General features: G+C 53.2%; 6 protein-coding genes across 6 annotated transcripts; 2 read left to right on the top strand and 4 right to left on the bottom strand.

Moving 5' to 3' along the window:
* Nucleotides 1–1,152: 1,152 nt before the first annotated feature.
* Nucleotides 1,153–1,772, top strand: PtrM4_114230 (RING-finger-containing ubiquitin ligase; the record flags this gene model as incomplete). Its single annotated transcript, XM_001934808.1, has 3 exons — nucleotides 1,153–1,268; nucleotides 1,325–1,507; nucleotides 1,559–1,772. The coding sequence occupies 3 exons, from the start codon at nucleotides 1,153–1,155 to the stop codon at nucleotides 1,770–1,772; spliced, it is 513 nt and encodes a 170-aa protein (XP_001934843.1).
* A 1,361-nt stretch (nucleotides 1,773–3,133) lies between these two features.
* PtrM4_114220 (HLH multi-domain protein) lies at nucleotides 3,134–4,459 on the top strand (the record flags this gene model as incomplete). The annotated part of the gene is made up of 1 exon (XM_001934807.2): nucleotides 3,134–4,459. The coding sequence occupies one exon, from the start codon at nucleotides 3,134–3,136 to the stop codon at nucleotides 4,457–4,459; it is 1,326 nt and encodes a 441-aa protein (XP_001934842.1).
* Nucleotides 4,460–4,934: 475 nt separating this feature from the next.
* On the bottom strand, nucleotides 4,935–6,270 carry PtrM4_114210 (DUF1446 multi-domain protein; the record flags this gene model as incomplete). The annotated part of the gene is made up of 4 exons (XM_066108122.1): nucleotides 4,935–5,005; nucleotides 5,065–5,766; nucleotides 5,895–6,086; nucleotides 6,162–6,270. 4 exons carry the CDS (start codon nucleotides 6,268–6,270, stop codon nucleotides 4,935–4,937), a joined length of 1,074 nt encoding a protein of 357 aa, XP_065961307.1.
* Nucleotides 6,271–7,923: 1,653 nt separating this feature from the next.
* PtrM4_114200 (DUF3397 domain containing protein) lies at nucleotides 7,924–8,505 on the bottom strand (the record flags this gene model as incomplete). The annotated part of the gene is made up of 3 exons (XM_001934805.2): nucleotides 7,924–7,984; nucleotides 8,038–8,291; nucleotides 8,341–8,505. 3 exons carry the CDS (start codon nucleotides 8,503–8,505, stop codon nucleotides 7,924–7,926), a joined length of 480 nt encoding a protein of 159 aa, XP_001934840.2.
* A 4,003-nt stretch (nucleotides 8,506–12,508) lies between these two features.
* On the bottom strand, nucleotides 12,509–13,909 carry PtrM4_114190 (Tam, Trans-aconitate methyltransferase; the record flags this gene model as incomplete). Its single annotated transcript, XM_001934802.1, has 8 exons — nucleotides 12,509–12,542; nucleotides 12,615–13,040; nucleotides 13,097–13,240; nucleotides 13,294–13,331; nucleotides 13,406–13,424; nucleotides 13,480–13,634; nucleotides 13,688–13,781; nucleotides 13,896–13,909. The coding sequence occupies 8 exons, from the start codon at nucleotides 13,907–13,909 to the stop codon at nucleotides 12,509–12,511; spliced, it is 924 nt and encodes a 307-aa protein (XP_001934837.1).
* Nucleotides 13,910–18,823: 4,914 nt separating this feature from the next.
* On the bottom strand, nucleotides 18,824–19,925 carry PtrM4_114180 (SBF multi-domain protein; the record flags this gene model as incomplete). The annotated part of the gene is made up of 2 exons (XM_066108121.1): nucleotides 18,824–19,704; nucleotides 19,835–19,925. The coding sequence occupies 2 exons, from the start codon at nucleotides 19,923–19,925 to the stop codon at nucleotides 18,824–18,826; spliced, it is 972 nt and encodes a 323-aa protein (XP_065961306.1).
* Between the last annotated feature and the right edge of the window lie 2,836 nt (nucleotides 19,926–22,761).

The raw sequence follows: 22,761 nt of genomic DNA, 5'->3' as shown, positions 1-22,761 counted from the left end.
AACTTCAAGATGTAGAGGAGGCGGAATGTCAGCATGGCACCTCAGTTCACAAAGTACATGTGAACTGCATCTCTCACGTGACTCTACGTGACCTGCTTATTCATCTTGGTTGTGTATATAACCGCTCTCTGTAGCTCTCTCAATACAACAACCTTCTTCTCCCTTTTACCTCGGCCCCACATCCGACACGGAAGACATGTCCAAGCATCGCGATAAACAGCTCTCAAGACAACAGCCCTTGGGCTTATTTTCTTCTCTATCCAAGTCACGATTCGACTCCCGAAGGGCGCCTGAAACTACCGGATCTTATTACAGCCTACACTTCGTTTGCCATGTTGTCGTCGCAACTATGGCTCTACAACAATTCAATAACAACTATATACACTCGTTATATCAATGATATTTGCCTTTTACAAAGCTGTCAAATGAAATGTCGTCCATGAGACTATGAGCTGTAGTATAAGTGTTAGATGCACGGCCAGCTACGCTGAAGGCTAAAAGAGGCTGGGCTGCAGCACTGTATGGTAGCACACAGCTCATGTGCAACCACATAAACATGCACCTCAAGTTTGAACGTAAAAGAGATGCTCATTCTAAAGCTCCCGTGGTATATCGCGTCTGCGATGAGAAACCCAAGAGTAACGTCTGTCCCTACATACCGGAAAACCACATGGGCCGAAAGCGATTAATTAGATTACAAGGGTCACACGATGGTTCACGATGCCTGCGACCCAATCGGTCATGTTCGGCTCATGGGGTTTCTCGTAATACAGTGACGGATGTCATCTCCGATCGAGAGGGGGAAATGCCGTAGACCTTGGCATCTGACAAAGTTACGAGGTACCGAAAAGCCGGGCTTATCCTCGATATGAAATTCCACAACCACCTGTCTTCTTTGACTTGCATCGTCTATAAGTTTTGCGGCGTCCATGTGCACGCTGTGCGCTATTCGTTATAATACCATACGTCGGCTGTGGGGGTACCGCATACGCTTGGTCGATTACTGCGACACCCAGAGTATGCATTAAGCTCGAACAGTCGACGACGGATACATCTCTTGTTGTATATACGCTCTACATCGAGCACCGTCAATCTTGGGACGCTCATATATCTTTTTCCCCAAGACGGCCGTGAAACCTGGTTTTCATCGCAATGTCAAACGGCACAGAGGCAGCTGGCGGAACACCGAATGCGAAAAGTGGCACCATCGTAGTCGCCATCATTGTGCCAGCGGCTTTGATAATCGTGCTCATAGTGCTGATATTCATGTCAGTTTTCAAAATTGTGCGCTGTACTGTGTTCACCTGTCTAAGCTGACGGACAGTAATCGTCGCAGGGGCTTCATCATCCCACGACTAATCCACAATGAATCGACTATCAAAGAAGAGAGATGGCAGTCGCGACAAAACGAGCTAGACAGTCATATCAAGTCGCAGAGTTTCTACGTTTGGCTCGCGAGTCAGAAGGAAAAGAATCCGGCATCGCTACAAATGAGCGATCCAATATGGTGAGTTTGGGCATCGTGCGATGGATAGCGCGATTTGGGCTAACGACACAGTGCCATATGTCTGGACGAGTTCGTCGACGACGCGCAAATACGTGGGCTTGAATGCTCTCACGCTTTTCACTCGCACTGTCTAGACGAATGGTTTACAAAGTACAACGAGTACTGTCCACTCTGCCATAGGCCGATCATACCCGGCTCTAGAGCAGCAAGACGAAGAACGCGAGAAAGACTAGACCCGACAATACCCATGATCGTCATGGTCTGAGGACGACAGATTGTATTGATAACGAAGGCGAGCTGAGACTTGTCTCTTGCACTCGGGTCCAGTTGCTCGACATGTAGGCTGAATGAAGCATCTCGTCCCGAGCTCGGTTTTGCGCAGCTGCGGAACGAGCTGTAGGCTGGTTCCAGACCCTCATAGGAGCCATGTGAACAATATCCATCAGTGAGACTGACCGACCTTATTGCGCCAGTCTGACTGCCATAGACTGCGGCTCAACGTGCATGTGCACATTGTCGCAGCGAATGCGGATAGGAAGAAGTGTTAACTGGTGTCTTCCATGTGGCGGAGATATCTTACATGGCATGTTTCGCGTCAACTAGTATATCGATAACAGCGTGAGGTGGGTTTGAGTGGGGGTTTCGCAGTATGATCTGACCCTTACCGAGGTTATGTTTTTATAGCCCATGTAGCCAGCCGCCCGACCTGGCACGACAGCAGTTGTGAGGAAACCCACCATGTTCGCTATGCATCTCATGAACCTTGCCAGTTAACAAAAAAGAAGAATAAACTCGGATGAAATGCAGGGTCTTGACAAGGTGGCCCTGGTCTTCGTGGGGCAACCGGGGCCGCTAGCGGGAATGCCACTGGCGCCCGCCTTAACGTGGTATCGTCTTCAAGACATGCTCTTCACGCAATACCATGCAGATTGGTGAAGATCAGGCACAGAGCATAAAGTCGACCATGTTTCGTGAGCGGCGTGGCGATGCTGTGGCTCCCGCATCACGATGAGCTGCAAGACGCTAGCACGTATGTGGCACTGGAGCGGGGCCCAGGGAAATATCACGCCACCTCCCAGGTGGTCTGATCAGGACGACCTAGACCCGCTCGCACCTTTGCGCACTCCGGCTCCCGCCTCATGATGCGCCGGAACACCTGTTCGAGCTCTGAGGTCTTCCTCAGCCTCTATCTCTTTCGCCTGTGCATCAGATTCTGCACCTGCACGCCTCTTGACCAGTCGGGAAATCATACCCTAGACAGCCCGTACCATCCTATCCACAAAGACGCGTGAAGTTCAAGGGTAACGTCTTTGCAGCAGTCGCCAAGCTCTGCTGTTTTGTGTTACTCATCACTCTTAAACAAGCCAGGCCCCGGCCAAACCGCAGGAAACCCTTCTCCCACGTTAAACTACACCCTCACTCTTTGTCGTCGACTGAACCGAGCCAAGTGACCCTGAAACGTGACTCACGCGAATAAGACGCAGCTGCACTTATATCCTCGACCAGACCCTGTCCTGCACTTCGCCTGCTAAGCACACTTTCGGATTAGCCAGCGCACCTTGGCAGTCATATCTCCTGATCAACGCGTGACATCCGTGGTGTAACTACCACTCACCAACCGTCATCATGGCCTTCAATTGGGATGCGTATCTCAACACTGAGTCCTTCAAGATACCGAGCGACGAATGGGCGAATCTTGTAGCACAACCCGTTGCCCCTCCCACCTCACAGATGCCCAAATCCACAACGACCGACACGTCAGGATCTTCTCCTGAAGACCTCAACAACTTCGACTCCTTCCTCGGCCCACCCTCGGGCGATTCCTACTTTGACGATTCACTGTTCTTGTCCAACGACTATTTCCTCGGCGACCTAGACGTCCTCAAACCCTTTGGCAACAACTTTGCTGTCGGCAAGTCTAGCACAGAACAGTCTCCAGAGCCCGCCCTTGAGACTGCTAACGACTCAACATCACAAGCATTTCAAGCGTCGATGAATGAGCTGAACCAATTAGCCCAGATGTCATCGGCTCAGAGGCAAGCACTACAGCGTGCAAACACTTTCCCTAACCCTGCATACGAGTCCATGTTTCCCAACAACTTGGATTCAGGTTTCGTGGAGGATCTCACCTTCCCCGATGGACCCAAGGGAGCATCAAACACTGCAAATCCGAGCGTGGAGCGGAAGACATCGCAAGCGGCCAATACCACCTCCAAGCGAATCAAGAATAAGCCAGACATCCTCTCTGCCTGCTGGACTTCACCACTGTGTCCCAACCATGACGTGAACGGACCGCCTCCAAATCCATCAACGTGTGGCGGAGGCTGTGCACCGTTCTTGTTCGCCGATCAAGACGCTCTTCCCAGCATTACCAATCTGCTCAACGAGCCCCAAGAAGTCACTGCTGAAGACGGCATAGTTGAAATCCAGCCACGACCTAAGAAGCGATCAGAGAGCGATGCATCCGCCAATGGCTTCTCAACTCGTCAATTCGAAAGCCAGCAGAATACCACATCGCCCGCTGAAGAGCAGCCACGGCATAAGAGCGAAACTGCAGAGGAGACGTCTGCGAAAGACTCCCCCGAAGGCCCCGATGATGGAAAGTCAAAGCCCCGCCGGCGCTTACCACACAACCAAGTCGAACGAAAGTACCGCGAATCTCTAAACACCCAACTCGACTCCCTCAAGCGTGTCGTACCGTCACTACAGCAGAACCGAGGATGCGATGGCGCTGACATTGAGGACCTGCCCACGCCTTCGAAGCCCAGCAAGGCCGTTATCCTAGCCTCGGCGACTGCCTACATCAAGCAGATGGAAAAGGACAAGAAGAACCTGGCAGACGAGAACGAACTGCTACGCACGAGGGTCAAAGCACTACAGTCATTAGTCAAGTGTGACGACTGCAGCTTGATGCAATATGTCATGAACCTCAAGCTCAAGCAAGGAGGTTGAGATTAGAGTGCACTGTTTCTGCTCGGGATGCTGGCGTCTACATAACATTCATTCGGCGTCAGAAAAAGACCGAGCATAATGATGGAAAAAGCGTTGCATCTTTCATGTCTGTGAGACGACTATTAGTTGACAGCATACTTCCCTGCTTACTCTTTTATCCTGCTTTCTTTCACGGCCGTACTGTACTGGCTACGTGCAAGCAGATCAAGACTGCTATGACTGGAATGGCGTTTTATGGCACTGGGGCTGCATCAGGTATGCGCTGAGGGAACAGCGCTCATGACGTTTCTGTAATACTTTTTCGCTGGTGTGCAAACAGGTCTAGAGTCTTGAGAGTAGTTGAATTCATGACTTGCTTTTGAAATGCCATGTACGCGCTGAAAAAGGCTTGGAGTAATGTATTGTGGGATCTTCACTGTATACTCTCATCTCAAAAAGAGAGAGTAAGTAATCGATTCCAACACGATCCCCCCGTCTAAATCCTCCCCCTCTCCAAAAACTTCTTTGGCAAATCCACAGTCTTCGCACGCATATACTCCATAGCATCTACAACCCCGCGTTAGCAAACTCACAGCCACACACCCACCAGGGACAATGCCACTTACTTTTGCCCAACGTATCATACGTCTTACTAGCATTATACCCCCGATCCAAATGATCCCTCAGCAAAAAATGCACCGCCCGAATCCCACTCAACTCAAACCTCTCAATCTCACCACCTTTATACTCGTTTTCGCCCAACAACGCCTTCACCCTCTCAACCGTCATAAAACTCCGCAACCAATCCCACTCATCCTCGTGTCTCACAAAGAACCCACAATTACAATCTGACGCCTTATCCCCCGAGCGACCCGCGACAATATACCCCAAGGGCGCATGAACGGTTTCTCCAAACTGCCCCAGCGGAACAGGGTTACTCGTCTCGTAGGACGGTTGCCGTTTGCTGTATATTTTCGTCACCGCCGGCGGCGCTAGATCCATCGTCTTACCCCCTTCCCACAGCGCGTGCACGCGTAGCGGTAATTCCGTTTGCGGGAGTAAAGTAACCCAATACTCGTAGTACGGTTTCGGCACGACTTGGCGGAGGTCGTTGGATAGCGAGAGGCCGGGACAGCATTGCAGGAAGACTTCTAGACACCAGCGGTTGAAGGCTTGGGGGGCGTCTGGACGGACGAGGGTGGCGTCGTGGGTTTGGGCGAATATGCGGAAGTCGACGGTTGAGGCGTCTTGGGTGGGGGCGTTGAGGGGTGAGGTGCCGTTGGCGTGGAAGTGGAGGGTTGTGAAGCGTGTGGTGTTGGGGCCGATTGCTGGGTGGGTGGGTTAGTTAGGGAGAGGGAAGGGAAGGGAGAGGGGGAAATACCATATCTAATCTGTTCCTCGGTCATCTTACACTTCTCTTCGATATCTAACCCGCACATAAACATATGCCACTCACACTGCCACCCCGCCGGCGCCGTAATTCCTATTTTCGTAGTCGGCGGCGGAGGCAGCCCTTTGATACCTGTCACTCGCACGACGTCTTCGCTGATTTGCTCCATTTGCACGTCAGTGATGTCGGCTGTGACGTCGCAGTTGTAGTACAGTGGGCCTTGGATTTCATAGAGGAGTTGGGATGTACATGTTCCTACTGTTACACAGCCTATGTAGATGAGGTGGCATGGGTTAGTGATAAAGATGGGAGGGGGAATGGGGGTTTACATACCACCACTATCCTTCTCCTTTGCAATATTGAAAATCCCATCAGCCTCGACCTCCGCAATGGGAAACCCCATATTTATATGTTTCCCACTCTTCATCAAATCCTTGAACATGGAGTAGTACCCCCCACAAACGTAGCTTGAGCATTCGATCAAATGGCCCGCAATGAGTGCGCCGGCAAGTTCGTCGAATTGGTCGTTTCGCCAGTCGTGCCACCATCTGCATCGGGATATCAGCCCCCACTCCAAAAGGAAATCTCCCCGTTAACTTGGCTGTTGAAGCAAACGATGTTAAAAAAAAACTCACGCCGCAGCCCCAATAACCGGCGCAGCATCCGCCACCCGTCCTGCAATAACAACATCCGCCCCCTCCCTCAGCGCCTCCGCAATACACAACCCCCCCAAATAAGCCTGCGCACAAACCGGTTCCATACCCCACTCCTCGAGCGCCTTCCCATGCATCAAGCTCTCAAACTTCTCCCCTTTTTTGATCAGCCTGTTGACCTGACCGGTTACATCGTCGCCTTCAATCCACGCCACTTTGAGGTGACCAGCCCCGTTCTTCTGTAACAGATCCACGACAACCTCGGCGAGGAGTTGGGTGTCTGATGCGCCGGCGTTTACGGCGAGTTTGGTTTTGTTGCGTACGAGGAGGGGGGATGGCGGGCTCGAAGCATTGGAGGAAGGTTTCTGCGTACATTGCTGTTTTCATGCGTTCTTCTAGGGCGGGGGATTTGGTGGTGGTGGTGGTGGTGGTGGTGGTGCTGCTGCTGCTGCTGTTTTTTACTTTGCCGCTGCCGTGGAGCGTCATCGTCATTTCAGAGAGCCAGTCGCCTGGGTTTATGTGTTAGGCCGGTTGTATGTATGTGTGTGTGTGTGGATGGGTGAAGGGGGGGAAGGGAAGTACCCATGACGACGTCGACATCTGGATCTGCTGCCATGCGCGCAATGGCTGTTGAACGGTCGGTGAAGCCACCTGAGCACCCGGCTATGCGCACGGCTCGTTTGCGATCTGTGGATGGTGACATTTTGAGTCGTTTTGCATTGGGCGTCATGTGATGTTTGGGTAGATGGCTTCTTTATCTCGAAGAAATGACTTGGGAAGAGACATGTGTCGTTGTATATGATGAAAGGCCCATGCGACCTATATACTAGATGACTTCATCGGAGTGAGGGTCACCACCGAGTAATGTCGACCAATTGCGTCCATATCGCCAGAGACAGCGGCGGCTTTTGTCATGTCGCGGATAATTTTTCACGAAGGAAGACGATATCCTGTATATCGGCATAGCCGGGTGCGGGGAAGGCGGGATGGAAGTACCGGCACCTGTGTGTTATCTTGGACAGTGTAGTTAGGCAGCTAACAGACGTGACTTGCGACTACAGTGGCCTTTTACACTGGTATTTCTAGTATTTAATGACACCTGGGTGCCGGTATAAGTGAAGGTCTTGGTAGGGTGTTGTTATAGCGGGGTGCGGGGAAGCCGGAGATGTTGCCGGCCCTAAGATAGAAAAGTACCGGCACCTAGTTATCGTAAACACTAGATAGTGTAGATAAGCACTCAATATAAATGTATGACGACTATAGTGGCCTCTTCTACTGGCATGTCAAGTACTTCATGATACCCGGGCTGGCATGACTGACACTCTCAGCAGTATCACATCAAAAACAAAACGTCTTCAACATCCACGAACAGTTATACTTGTAAAAGGATAGAATTGCTCTTAGGAAAGGAACTAGGTAGAACGACTGGTAATTCTCTCTGTTTAGTACTCATCCGCAACACGCCACATACAGTAACAAATCGTGGCGAGGAAATTCGTAACGCTGTTCACGCGTTAGCAACAGCGCTTGAGGTGATGGAAACCTGGGGTACTTACGCAGCTAAGCCAATGAAAGCGCTGAATACCCTCTTGATCTTGCATCTGGCATAGTCCGGGCGACCGTTGAACAAAGCATATGGCAGACTCTCGCACAAGCCAAATCTGCCAAATGTAAAGTCTTTCAGCACGTAGACGAACAGAACAACCCAGCCAACGCCTAGTAAGAAAGTGAAGAAGCCCAGGAAGTTTTTGTTGTGTCTGCTCAGGGAGACCCCCAGGATCGGCAGCATTAAGAGTAAGTCGATGGCAGACTAAAGAATCGTTAGCTATTATTCACTTGACGTAGGTAAGCTAACCTACCAATAGAATCGCCCGGGGTGTGTTGACACCTTGTAACCTCGGCTCAAAGGCGCCGCGGGGGAAATGCTTAAGCAAGTATACAGCGAGGATGAGGACGACCAAAGTTGTGATGATGTGCAAAATATGCAGCAAAGCCACGATAATACGATGTTTTGTGAGGGCCATGTATCTGGGCCGCCAATGGGGTTGCCCAACTGGTGCAGGGTTCGCATTGGTCATCGTTGACCTGCTACTAGTCGTATTCCGTTGGTAGAGGAGCTTGTGAGATTGAAAGAATACTCGAGAGAGGTTTGGGGACGGTGCGAGCTCAGTACTGGCGGGTAGACTGTTGCGGTGGAGGACATGTAATGTTGGAAGAAGACAGAAGTGCATGTTCAAGTCGTGCGGAAGGAGGTAGGCATGGTACCGAATAACAGTTGACGTAACGTTTGTTTACGGGAGGGAGGAGGTGAGAGCACGGTGGTGGATGTGGCAGACCTACATAGTCGCACCTGCTCTATTACCGTCTTTCCGTCGGCAGGGTCGTCCGGGTGTGGTTGTAGGAACGACGGCTAGCTTGTCAAGATTGATTTAGGTCGTAGCGACACAACCCGTGAAGTTTCTTTTGATTGAAAGACTTGACGTCAACTTTACTGTGGTTTTCTTACAGTTGTCCTGGACTATGCTTGCAGTGTTTGCAGGTGGTGTTATAGCCACATATGGGAACCTAGCAACAAGCCCAATCTCATCGCCTCTCTAAGGAGCCACAAACGACAGTCTACGATGAGAGCGACAACCACTTTGTTATGAACGATGATTGTATAAGCTAGTAACGGCCAAAGGGAACTGCAATTGCTGCACGGCATCTTGAGTTTCAATTGAAAGCCACCATGGTTCAGCCATGCGCCACGATGGCTTCCAAGATACATCCAAACGATGCCGCGGGTGAAGACAATTGATACCAACCAACCATCAACCCTGCTCCCGTCATTCTCCATGAAGATTGAAAGGGGTAAATTGTACAGAGTCAGGAACCGCAAGAACCGTCACAAGAAACTACGGCCAACACAGCGGAAGCATGTGTGGACCTCAAATACGTGGCGTACGTAGACATGGCTATAATTGACGCTGTACTTGCCATGATCTACAGTCATTTGATATTGCCAAGGCTCCCAAGATGGAGGTATGCCGCAAAAGCATAAGTGTCAAGCGCCAGAGGCCTATGTGCGTCTCAACCGAAGCGCATAATCACGATCCACATGGACAGGAAACACCGTATACCAGTCATTCCACGCACTGTCCAAGTAGGCACTGAATCAAGAAAGCATTCAGATCTAGTGAACGATGAACCGTTTCCTGGCTCCTTTTGGCGCTAGTGTTCGATGAACCCACAAGTCCAAGGCCGGCTGCAAGCGCTGATCGTCCGGGACGGAAGTTTGAGCCTAACCAATCGTTAGTCGTTGACAAAAGTCCGATAGGATTTGCAGAAATTGTGGGGAAAAAATGCACTAGCAAAAGTGCATGTAATATGTATCAGACAGGTTGAGAAGATGGAAATTTGCTGGTTCGGAAAGCATAGATCCTGCGATCCACAACGCCCCGAGAAGCGTATAGGAGAGGATCTCTTATGGCCCCAGCTTTGTCATCATGCAGGTGTAGACGAATAGAGACTCGACGGAGAGACTTACTGGGCAAAAGTTGGTTGGGGAGGTCCGCTCCGTACGCTAGATGATGCGGTCCCTGACAGGAAAGCCCAAGGTGCCGAATGGGGGTGCGAACAGATGGCCGCATTTGGTAGTCTGAGATGCTGCAGGTGAGATCCGAATAGGCGGATGCGCAGACGCCACCAACACGTCAAAGTACCAAGCCAATATGCCTCATCGGCATATGGCGAAGCGTGGCGAAGCGTCGGCCTGCGAGAGGTGACTCGATGAGATGCTGGCAGGGAAAGTTCCGACGATCAGGTAACCGATTTCATCGCCACGTTGACGTAGCCAATAGCATCGGAACTCGGCCGACATGCCGCGGACATGGATTATCCGGGGGTGTGGTAAAAAGAGCAGTGCAGTGGCGCAGTCGGCTCACATGTTAATAGTCGTGGGCGGCAGAACCTCGCCGCCGGTAACTGTGACGGGTGGGCGAGGATGCATCATGACTGGAGCCTCGGATGCAATAGCGTTGATGTGCTGGCGGCGAGGGACAATGGCGGTGTATTCGACTCGGGATGGCAAAGGACGTGTGGTTGCAGAAGCAGGCTGGAAAGGAGAGGTAGTGTCGTAGTGTCGTGTAGGCAGCATGCAGGCGGCGGAGAGGCGACGCCTTATTACTGGCCGACTCTATGCATTTGGATAAGGCAGGATGGAGTGGGCAGATAGACCCAGCAATGAAGGCGTCGCAAAATGTGTCAGTATGTCAGAAGGTGTGGACGATGGTTCGCGAGGAGAAGGCATTACAGGCGGACTAGTCAAGAGGGCGGCCGAGATAGGCCCGGCGATATCAACGGCAGACGAAGGGACCATGTGTTGGCTATAAGCCGTTAGCAGGTAACGCGAGACGCGACGCGTGAGTGGGTGCACAAGATTGCGATACAGCATGGACGAGACAAGTTGCATGCACTCACACTCGCTCGGGCCCGCCAGTCTCCACCACATGGGCTGACTTTTCTTCTTTTTGCTCGTCGTCGCCGTTCTGGTTCTGGTTCCAGCTGTTCTGTCCTCGCGCTCCGCTGTTCCTTCGTTCCACGGGAGGAAGGCACGGGATACGGGAGAACCCTCGTCCGACCCAGCTCGTCGGATCACCAATGCCAACACAAGCTTGAGCTTGCCAGCAACTCCCTTCTTGTCGCCCCCATGCCACCCCCGCATACATCTCACCATTCATCTGGTATCAGTGCGGCCGGCATTGCGCACACGCATCTTATCTTGCCCTTGATGTGAGCCCTGCCGTGATCTATTGTGCATGGCAACTTACCTCGGCGCATGTTTGTGTGCCACACTGCTGCAGCTCGCTTGCTATAATTGCCAAAAGGATCGGTCCGGCACCCTGGGCCAGCGAGCAAGGTAACTATGCAACACTGAAACTTAGGCGCCGATTGCTAGGCGTCAATATTCGCCTGCCTAAGCTGCTATCGCCCGCCCTTGATAGTTGCACATTTCAATGTTGCCTTCATATTTCTGGCCTGACTTTGCACGCGAACCTACCCACCAACCTGGAACGACGCGTGGCATCGATATATACAGCATGCCAGCCGACACCATGACGCCCAGCGAACATACATACTGCAGCACCGCACCTCCGTCTCTACCGTGACCGGTATACTGTACCTACATGTACACCACATTGGACTTGCCACTGGCACCATTGTGACGTAGATGCGTTTGGACCAAACGACCGTCTGACCTTGGACCCAAGGTGCTCCCAGCCCAAGTTAGCAGCCTCACCGTTACATTGCACCTAGTGGCCCATGCGAACGAGCGTTGGAAGAAAGTGGGGGTATATATTGGCACCTATTATTTACTGCTCGTGCTGTCCTTGAAAATGGGGACATGTTCATCCTGGTCGCTTTCGCTAAATCAATAGCATGTGCCTCCCACGTGAGACACAAAACACTAGGGACCAACACCGTGTGGTCGCCAGCAACACAAAAATGATGCCATGCACAAGGACGCGCTCAGACAGCCGCGATCTGCTTAGGAAACAGTGACAGTGGAAATAGAAATTCGTTTTTATCACAGGAAAACCGAGGTATCATATTCTTCAAGGTGCCGTAAACGCCGGACAGGGGTAGTCGCCGAAAAAACTCCAGATTTTCCCTACCGCAAAATGCGCCATTAGGTAAAGGGCAAGGTGATGCGAATAAAGTGTAAAGCGACACCGTCACGGGACGTGTGCCGGTGGGGGATTCCCCTGCTCCGTCATGCCCGACCAAGGTCGAGGTGCTCACCAATAGCAGAGTGAGGCTAGTGATGTTCCGCGAAATGCACAACTTCCTGGAAGTGTCGCCAGGGTCCAGGTGTGACGGGGCTGGCGCGTTGATGCGCTCGACAGAGCTTCGGAGGATGCCCAATGCAGCAGACTCGCCGGCGGGACCTCGCTGGCTACTGCGTGGCGCGCGCTGTAATAGGCAAACAAAGGCCAGATACAGCATCGTCAATCGATCATCGGGGTCCTACAAGTGTGGTGCGAGGGCCTACTGCTGGGGGCGGCGAGCAGTCCAAATGTGGCTATGGAGCAAGGCATCAGCGTCTAGCCTGACATGGAATAATTGGTACCACGGGGGCCGGGGCCTGACTTACATATTGTTGTACGCATGAATTTTGCGGTTGCAGAGCTCCCTCCGCACGTTCTCGAGCAATGGTTTGACATGTGCGTTGAGATCCCATCCGTAGACCCTGGTGAGGGGTGCAAAGGTTAGCGCCTCCAGACCCTCGGTCAGGCCCAGATTGTACCACCTGCCGATGTCTTTTTGGTGCGGGTCATTGGGCCATGTGTTGTACGGGACGCGAATAACCGTCTCCTGGATATCGATGAAGCCGGCAGACTGCAGCAGCTGGCGGGTGCGGTGCTCGTATGCGATTGGGCGCGAAACTCGGTGCGTAGCATCAGCTAGCCAGCCGTACCACTGCGTGAGCATGCTGTCGGGGGGAAGCGTGCGGTCGTCGCAGCGCGGCTCCATGTCGATTTCAATGTGCTCTATCCAGCCAGTGCCTGGCTTGAGGTGCCTGCGAGGCCTAGGTTAGCATTGGCACAGCGGGGCGCGCGGGGGGTTGCTACCTACGAAAATATCTTTTGGTAGAGTTCTGGCCAAGATGTAACGCTGCCACAGGCCATGCGCAGGTGAATTAGGTCCCAAGAATCCTCGCCCAGCGTCCAGGGGCTCTCATAGTCGCGTGGTACACGGAATCGCAGGTTCGGGGGGATTCTGCGGGGACTAATCAGTGTCAGGTAGAGAGGCGGCAGCGGAGGGAGGCATACTTCTCGGGCTGGATGTTGACCAGATCTAATCCTAAAACCTGCGCGCATGTCGCGTTAGTCGTGAGGTCGCAAGGCAGAAACAAGTCTGAATTTCGGGGCGGGAAAAGCATACCTCGGCGTTTAGGTATTTGCTGCACAGTCGCGGTTAGCCGTGGGTTGACGAGGCAGAATTAGGAATAAACTTACTCGGCCATGTCAATTGCCCAGATGCCTGTCCCACACCCAACGTCGAGGATGCGGGGCTGCAGATGTGGCTCGACGGGTACTGGGGCCTGGTGCAGCTGGCCTCTTCGTGCTACGGCAAAGAACTGGTGGTAAATGTCCATGCGGTCTTTTTCTGGCTGTGGTATTCTAGCGTCAGCGCAGAAGGAGCCAACAACTCGCGGCTGCCTACCTCGTCGCATGGGTACATGTAGAGGCCTCTCCGGAAGCCGTGGTACCATCGGCCATTTTCCAAATAGTTGCTGTTTTGAGCGGGCACGGGCAATCTGGAGCTGCAGGTTAGCTGTCTGAGGTTTGCTGGGGGGGGGGCCATTGCAGGCGCATTGCCGCCGACCAGCCTTGGGCGCGTCGCACGGAGCGGGGAGGAGTAGTGCACTCACCCATTCGATGTCATCGTGACCATTGGAGCGAGCAGCCTTGGACGAGCAGCGGTGGGAGTTTGCTGGGCAGCCTCGCAGCGACTACTAATCGGTAATTGGTGGTGCCGATGACGACTTTGCGCTGATCATGAGACTTGAGACGGAGAGACTCGCGGTCGTGGTGGCCCGAAGGCGCGAGGCAAGTTGACGTTGGGCGGAATGATACAGCCGGAAGAAGAAGCCGGCAGGGTAATAACTTTGTTCTAGGGGGCGAGAACTGGTACTGGTGGGTGAAGATGGATTTGGCGTGTAGGCGGCGGCGGCGGCGTTGTCGTCGCGGGCTAGAGCGGGCAGCAGTAGCAGCAGCAGCAGCAGCAGCAGCGACGTGTGTATATGTGAACTTCAGGTGGCAGGACCGGCATCTCAGTCATCAGGCCCAGAGAGAAGCGCGAGGTATTTAAAAGCGAAACCCCTGCAGGCGCGACAATGAGGGCTGACGCTGGGGCTGGTCGACCACAAGCAGGCGTCCCGGCATCAATGCAAGAGGCAGTCCGAGGCGGGTCCACCCATCTGCGCACCTCTTGGGACCCATCTGCATCCCAGGCCATTAACAAGACAGCTATTAATTAGTTGGCCTGTCCATGGCACTCGCACCGTCCGCAGTCCGCGACACGCTCGGAGCTGGACCCAACAGAGTATGGTTCTTTTCCAGCTACCATGATGGCGGTAACAGTCTGTCGGAAATGCACCCGTGCGCTGACTGGCTGTCCACCCATTGCCCTGAGGTCCCTCCCCCGGTCCAGCGCGCCCATGAGCGCTGGAACCGAGCTGGTGCTGGTGCTGGTGCTGGTGCTGTGCTTGGTACTTGGTGGTGCTGCGAAGTTCGTCACATCCTTACCACCACGCCCACACCGCTCAGCGAAAGCCAGGCCCTGCTGCGAAGTGACAGTGAGGCGCATGACATGGGGGAAGAAGAGTCTGATACTCGTCGATGACACGCGCCCTATGCCATTTGCCATGTGCCATCCGTCATGACGACAGTACGAGGCTTCTGAGGCTTCTGCTGCCTCTGATATGATACTTGACGTGAAATGTGCCCCTCGACGCGACGGAGATATGACGACGAAGATGGGCGACCCGGCTAGCCAGGACATGGCTGGCGGCCTTTCTAAGCTTCGCCGGACCGTCTTCGCGTTGGTCCTCGACGCCCAATAGAGTGGTTCAAGAGCTGGATCCCGTACCATGCTCCCCGCTTCGGCGAATAGCCATGGTCACGGCCACGGCCACGGCGAATGGGCGACCAAGCCCACCACCACGCCCTACCGTTTCTGTGCCCCGACTCTTTCTGGACGCGTATATGGCGACGGGCGACGGGCGTATACCATCAGCCCTCCCATATAGTCGGCTCAACTGACGCTTTTGCACCATGGCCCGAGATGACTGTTAGCCGAGTGATACGACGAGCAAAGGATAATCTCCGCCATCCCCGGCTGCACTTCAGTCGCCTCAGTAGTTACGGAAAAGAATTGCTTTGTCCCAGCAGACTGTCATGCACGTCAATGGCTATGCTGATTTCACACCTGTTCCATTCAAACCGCCTCTCTTACGCTCAAAATGCCTACGCGCCTAGCATTGAAAGGCCCCGGCCTCAGGAGCGGTCCCAGGCTTTGGATATGCATTGCAGAGCACGGTCGCGACTTGCGTCGTTGACACACTTTGCTGTTGCAGCGCCGCGCGCCGTTCCGCTGCCGAACTTGGTTGTTCGGTACAGAAAGGGTTACGCAACGCCTGCAACCCCCGCCCGCCCGTCGTCGTCGGCACAGGAGTTTGCTGTTCCCGGCAGCTGTCGACAACTACTCGTCCTTTTCTACCGGTGCATGGCATGCTTCACTATGAAGCCAACTGGGAAGAGCTGAGCAATACCAATCTCGTCCCGCCTTATACAGGACCAGGGCCTGCGCTAGTCATCTGTGCTTTACCGGATGCTCGCCGATCATTTCCCGAATCGGATCCAGGTCAGGATCGCATGCACATACAGGAACGCCTTTTCGCTTTTATATGCCGATGACTTGTCGCTGACTTGGTAGCGAGTTGACCACCGGGCATTGGTCATGGTCCCGTGCAGTTGGCAGCACACGACAGGTCAAGATCGAGTCAACAGTAATTTCAGAAGCATTTCCCCCCCCTTCACCGCCGGGAGTAGTTGCTCGCATCTAGCTCCTATCTAGTCAGCTGCGCGGCAGACAAAGCCATTGGGCTCGCCAACTATATACCATGTACGGCTAGAAGCGACGTCTGACTGCCCAAGTGACGACTCTGCAGATGCTTCTCCGTCTGCACATGGGTTGACGGCTGTCGTCGTAACTGGACCCAGCAATTTGCCGCCAAAAGGCCCTTTACCCGCCTACAAAGTCGACGTCGTGATGGTTTGGTAGCGAGAAACCTCGGCGGCGGCGGAGAGGGGCGGTTTCAGCTAACGACACAACATCAGCATAACTCTAGAACGATGCAACGTCGCAAGGGACGGCTGCAAGGTTCACGCGCACTCAAGCAGGCGCAGACCAAATAGCATGTCAAGGGCGACAAGACTGCGGGGAGCGCGAGACAGCAGGCCGATTGAAACATGGTCGTGGTCGTCGCTAGCCTGGCGGAACCGGTCTACTGGGTCCTCCGCAGGGCTGGTAAGCAAAAGTAGGACTGGGCGCCCGTCAAGCTGCATGAACACGAGCAGTTCCCTCGAGCGCCGTCCACCCACCCTTTCGAAACACCTTCCAGTGGCGCCTCCGCGCTTTCTAGCGAGCCACCTGGACTATTTGACAGCTCTAAACAAGGTGAATGCCGGTACGCGCTGGCGACGGCTGCGTGGGGCCCGCTGCACATCGCCCGTCAACTCTACAAGGAAGCGCGTGCGGCGCTTACATCCAACACTCCTGAGACAAGAAGGCCACCGAGCCTGGGCCCTGCCGCCATGCTAGCGCCAGAGAGGGCGCGTTTCAGCCGTCATCAACGTGTTCCAGCTATATTACTGCTGCTAAGAGACGCGTGGTGCCGTCACCAAACATGCCGTTCAAGCCCGATGGCTCGGCGACTGGCAGAAGCCAAACAAAACACAAGTCCAGCATAATTGGCCCTGGTGCAAGATGTCCCTCGTAGCTGGGAACACGTGCTGACCGACCTGCAAACCCCCCGACTACATGCATCGAATGCCTGCCGAAACACTTTGCTACGTACGTCATGACCAATTTCGCGCCCAAAGCGGAACGAATCTCGGGATTTGACTTTAATATTACCTACCTACGACAGCTTTTTTGTCAACCATGCCGAGCCTGACGGGGCTGACTGGACGCCTGACTTTGTCTAGACATGTCCCAACACGGAGAACCATCGAGCGCGCTCGTTGCAGGCAAGCCAATCTACGCGCCACCTACACATGGCAACACAATTCCACTGGTGCACACTGTCACACACAAGGACATTGTTGACTGCAAGGCTGTCTGCATTTGCGATAAACGCCAGACCTGGAATCGCCTCTGTGCCACCAAATACCATGTGTCGTACTGCAGTGTACAAGGACCCATCGCAACCGCATCTGGAACCGTAACCATTTCCCGGTCGCCAATGTCACCTTCACCGACAGCATTCACACATTGGGTCGTCTACCATGTCTGAAATCCATTTCCTTATGCATGTACGATATGCCTAGTACGTTTGCGTCTGTGTGACTTGGCAAATAATAAGGCTGTGGAGCACGAGCACAGAGAGCACTGACGTTCACAGGGTACGATACTACCAGCTTACAGGCATGGCTTCCTGAAGCATGGCTGTTTCTCTCAACACAGTCTTTCTCGACCGAATCACAACATCAGCCTGTGCAATGCGAGGTACATGAAGGATTGCGTAGGCACCGAAGCCCTGCATGAAATGAAAACGAGGGTTCCGCAACCTGCCGGGCGTAGCACCAGCTACTTGGTACCATCTATGAGCCTTGTGCTGTAGCAGCACGAGCTACGACTACACCAAACATTGTGTATGATCCCTAATGGAGTGCGCATGTCGCCATTGCGAGCTCAATATAGCAGCGGGAGAAGACTGCCGACGTACAGACCATTGCTCGCACTGCCGATCGAGCCCTTGTGGGCACACGAGTGTACATCTGGCCATTTCATTGCGTGCGAGTACGATCATGCACGATCGATACATGTCCCTATGAGCCGGTGGCTGTGGCTATCTCGATAAGATGGTCTTCATCTTACCGCCCGTTCAACTCGCTCACTCTTGCCTTCAATAGGATCCGGCATCTGAAGCCGCGTGGCCTGTGAGCAGACAGTATCTCCGTGTGGGGTTTGCGGTACCCTGGCCCACGTAAGCCAGTTAGTCAGGTGGTTAGGGGCTGACTCAAGCGACATGCGACTAGTGAAGTGGTGTATGTTTAGCGAAGGCACTGTAAGAGTCTTCGGTATCTTCTCCGCGCACGCTAGCTCAGGGCCTACGCCTCATGGGACACCAAATTCTGGCAGGGAACATTAGGATTTTTGCAGGATTCAGGAGGGCTTACGACACATGTAATGACAATAAACTCTGGTTCCTGGTACGCTAGCGTGTGAAATGGTGTGGAGCGCGTGATCAAAGCTTCAGGGCTAAGGGACCACCGTCAATCCATCATCATGGTTCAGGCATCAACGAGGTGTTCCTAGGAGGCTCTCCCCTTTGACCGGTTATTGTTGTAATTGTAATCTCGACGGAGATGCCGGACTCGGCGAGGCACTGCTCGGTTGACCCGACACTAGTCGGGAAGTAGCTTCACATGCTACCATCATCGATCATATAACAGAACAAGCGCTTGAGCGATTCAATTTCGAATTCAAATCAGCTTCCTTATACCCGGAAGGCCCGGTAACTAGCCGTAATGGCGACCGACGCTGCCACTCAACGTTACACTGACACACCTTCTAGACCCATTGCCACCTCTCTCGTATCCACTTGAGGACATAAACCAGGAGCACAAGTACCGGAACCTCTATCAAGGGGCCCACTGTACTTGCCAAAGCCTGCCCACTTCCTGCACCATACACGGCCACGACGACGGCGATGGCTAGCTCAAAGTTATTGCTGGCAGCGGTGAAGCTCTGCGTGCAGCTAACTTTATAACCGAACCCCATCTTCCAGCAGAACCAGACAGTGCTCGTGAAGACGACGAGGAAGTAGACCAAGAGCGGCGCGCAGACGCGAAGCACATCCGTAATCTGCCCAACAACATGGGCGCCCTGGCTGGCAAACAGGACAATGATGGTGTAAAGCAGGCCAATGAGCGAGAACGGGGCAATATAGCGGATAAACCGGCGCTGATACCGTTCCTCGCCCACCAGTGTCTTCAACCCCAACCTTGTAATCACGGCGGCGCCAAGCGGAATGCCCAAAAACACGCCCACGCTCTGCGCCACGCCCTGATACGACACCGTTGTCTTCTCCCCGTGACTCACCACCTGGATGTAGAAGACGGCAAAGGGGGCAAACAGGACAATCTGCAATATCGAGTTGAAGGCTACCAGTACGGCGCAGTAGTCGCCGTCGCCTTGGGCGAGATCCGTCCATATAAGTACCATGGCGATGCATCTGGCGATGCCGACGAAGATTAGGCCTTCGCGTAGGTCTTGGCGGTCGGGCAGGAAGGCCCAGGCGAGGGCTACCATGAATAGTGGTGCGATGATCCAGTTGAGGACAAAGGAGACGCCGATTTGGATCCAGAGGGCGCGTGATTTTAGGAGGAGGTGGAGGGATTCGTAGCGTACTTTGCAGAGGATGGGGTACATCATTACTAGTAAACCGATTGCTGTGGGCATGTTGAGTTAGTGATGTATCTCTCTCCCTATCCCTCTCTCTCTGTATATGTGTGTGTAGGTGTGTGTGAAACCGCCGTTCTAACTAGCGAGGAAGTGATAGACGGGGAAGGGATAACATACCAATCGGAATACTAACACCAACAAACTCTCCCTTCTGCAGAGCGGGTCCAACAGAGTCTACGGTGTTTCCGAGGGCGATACCGATGCCCATGGCAAGGAGGATCCATACTACTAGGAAGCGGTCGAGGAAAGAGAGGCCTTTTAGTGGCGGGAGAGCAGGTTTTTCGGACGATGGGTGGGTGTCTAGATGCATATGTTAGAAGGTTGAATCAGACGGTGGAGGTGTAGATAGAGGTACGTACCTGTGACGCCACCACCACCACCACCACCAATACCAGAAGCAGCAGTCTTCTCAACATCAACATCGCGATTGCCATGTCTGTCCCTCTTGTCTTCTTTCTCCGCTGCGATTGCTCCGCGCTCGACGGTATCCATGTCTCTTTCTTTCTCTTTCTCTTTCTCTTTCTCTTGAGCTCTTCCTTATCGTTTAGTCCTCTACCCGTTGAACACTCTTCTCAACACCTATTTCTCTTTCCCAACACTCTTTTCTTTGACCGCTTCAATCTCTGAACCCTAACTTATCCTCAATCACATTCACTTTGCTTCATTCATCCACTTCATCCAAACCCAGCACAAACCCTTCTTTTATGCCTACCACATTTTCACCACTAACCTTCTATACTTACCTCGGAACGTCTAGCCCAGATCTACATCCCACCAGCCAATCAGCACAGTCTAGTGACATACCAAACCATCGCCAAGCCGCTAGTACCCACAAAGGGCGCTAGAGAAGGGAGATGACGACAGGCCTTCTAGAGGGGAAAGGTTTTTTGCACGTGCGAGCGGTGGATATTTTTGGATTCTGGATTGGAGATGGGGATTTAGGGGTCAGGGGGTAAGGCGGGTGCGAAAAGGGATGGGTAGGGGCGGTGGGGGGGCCTGCTTACCTATTGGGTGAGGGGAGTATGTCACTGGCTGTTGGCTGCTGGGCTTGTTGGGGCGGCGTTGTTTGTGTGGGGATACTGTACAGCGTAGCGTGGTGGGTAACTCGGTGTTTGCGTATGTACTCTGTGTTTGCTACTGCATGGTGCGCGGTGGGTTTTATGTCGTGTTTGGCCTGTTAGATTAGGTGTGATGGGATTGCTACTGTTAGTCCTGTGAGACGTTGCACTAGATAATATGTTTTGCGATCTTTCTGGGTATTTTCTTCCCGTTCTGTATAGAGAGTGAGGGCATTGTGGTGACGGTGTACAATGAGTAGGGGGTGGATATGGGTCTAAATTATTTATGCAAAGGGGCCTCTGTGTATGCTAGATGCAGCTCTGAAAACTACCTACCAACGAGTTTGAGCTCAAGGAATGCAATAGGAGGCAACAAGGGTAAGGTAGAGATCTCTCGCCAGACTAGATTCGTTGCTCTGTCGGAACATTGAAGACCGAAAAATGGCTTTTATGGATTTCATCGAGAGCACTATTTTCCTCAGCTGTAATTGTGAAGAATATCACTTGAATCTGTATTTCCACTAGCTATACTCGTGCAGAGCAGCAAATGAAAGAAACAAATCTCACCTAAACCAACAAGACACCAATAGAAAGAAATTTAGGTTCGAAGCACTTTTACTCGCAAACCACCCTATCAAGTCCATCACCATACCACTACTCCAAACCCCACCCCTACCCCTACCACACAACCTGCCACTCCTTCCGACTAAACCCCACAATCTGGCTAAAAACCTCATCTCTCTTCTCCATGCCCTGCACCACCCACTCCCTACCCTCTTCATCCACCAGCCTGAGATCTTTCTCGTATGCCTTTAGTATCTTCGCCACTTTCTCCACATGCCGGTTCTGCTTCTCCAGGTTACAAAGCTTGTCGTAAGGCAGGGCAAAGAGGACGACGTGTGGTGAGTGTGTGGTTTGGAAACGTATGCCCATTGCGCTGATAATGAGACATCCTGCTGTCTTTTGGAAGTGTGCTGGGTACGACGCGAAATCCCTAGTGTCAGGTTTGGTAGATGTAGCAGACTCCTTCTGCTCATCCTGCTCACACCGCCGTTGTTCCTGTTCCCAATCCACCAACACCCTCACCCCCTCCGCCTGCACAAACCTCACCGCCCACTCCGCATGCGTCGGAACATTCCACAACAGCCTCTTCACCGGCGAAACCAACAACCTGTACTCCTGAAAATTCACCCCAACTGGAAACAACCCAAAAAACGCCACGCCCCCCATCGCCGTCGCCGTCTTGACCAGCACCCCCAGTGGCACCAACACCGTAGCCAAGATACCCAAAGCCAGCATCACGAGCACAGAAAACGTCCGCAAAGGTTTCCGCCACTCGTAAAAGTTCCGCACGGTTTCGAAGAAATTTGCCAAATCGGCGAGTTGGATCATGAGCCAAGGGCCGATTTCTTGTAACAGGTCGTGGGCCCAGTTTGTGTTGCCGCGTTTTTCTATAAACTCGGTCAGGGAGAGGGCGGTGCGGTGTGTGTTTTCTCGGTGTTGGATATCGTCGCGGAGATCGTGCATTGTTTGCGTGTGCCAGCGGCGTTGAGCCACCAGATACAAGATGGCTGAGAGAACGCCAGGCAGGAGGAGGTCGAGATACCATAGTGTGGAGTAGATGACGAGGTATTTTGCTGTTTCGCGGGGATGTTGCCAGAGGTAGACGCGGCGGGTTGTCATGAGGAATTCTTGAAAGGGCGAGGTGGCGACGATGAGGCGCTCGAGGTTGGGCATTATTGTTTCTTTGGAGGGGATTGGTGGGGACGAGCTGGAGCCGATGTATTGGCCACCGTATTGGTGGGCGTAGTAGTCTAGGAGGTGGGTGGTGTAGTTTTTCCAGTCGATGGTCGTGGTTCCTTGGCTGTCTGTGGTGGTGAAGTCTGAGCGCGGTTTGAGCTTTATTGTGTTTCGTGGTAGGACGCGGAGTTTGGTGACATGTCGGTCGAGAGACCAGCGGACGTAGGTGTTTTGTCGCTGTCTTAA

The sequence above is a fragment of the Pyrenophora tritici-repentis genome, chromosome 6 (genome assembly GCF_003171515.1).
Source record: "Pyrenophora tritici-repentis strain M4 chromosome 6, whole genome shotgun sequence".
In the NCBI taxonomy this organism is placed as follows: Eukaryota; Fungi; Ascomycota; class Dothideomycetes; order Pleosporales; family Pleosporaceae; genus Pyrenophora; species Pyrenophora tritici-repentis.
Note: the sequence above shows the minus strand (reverse complement) of the source record. Positions and strands in the feature narration are given on the sequence as shown.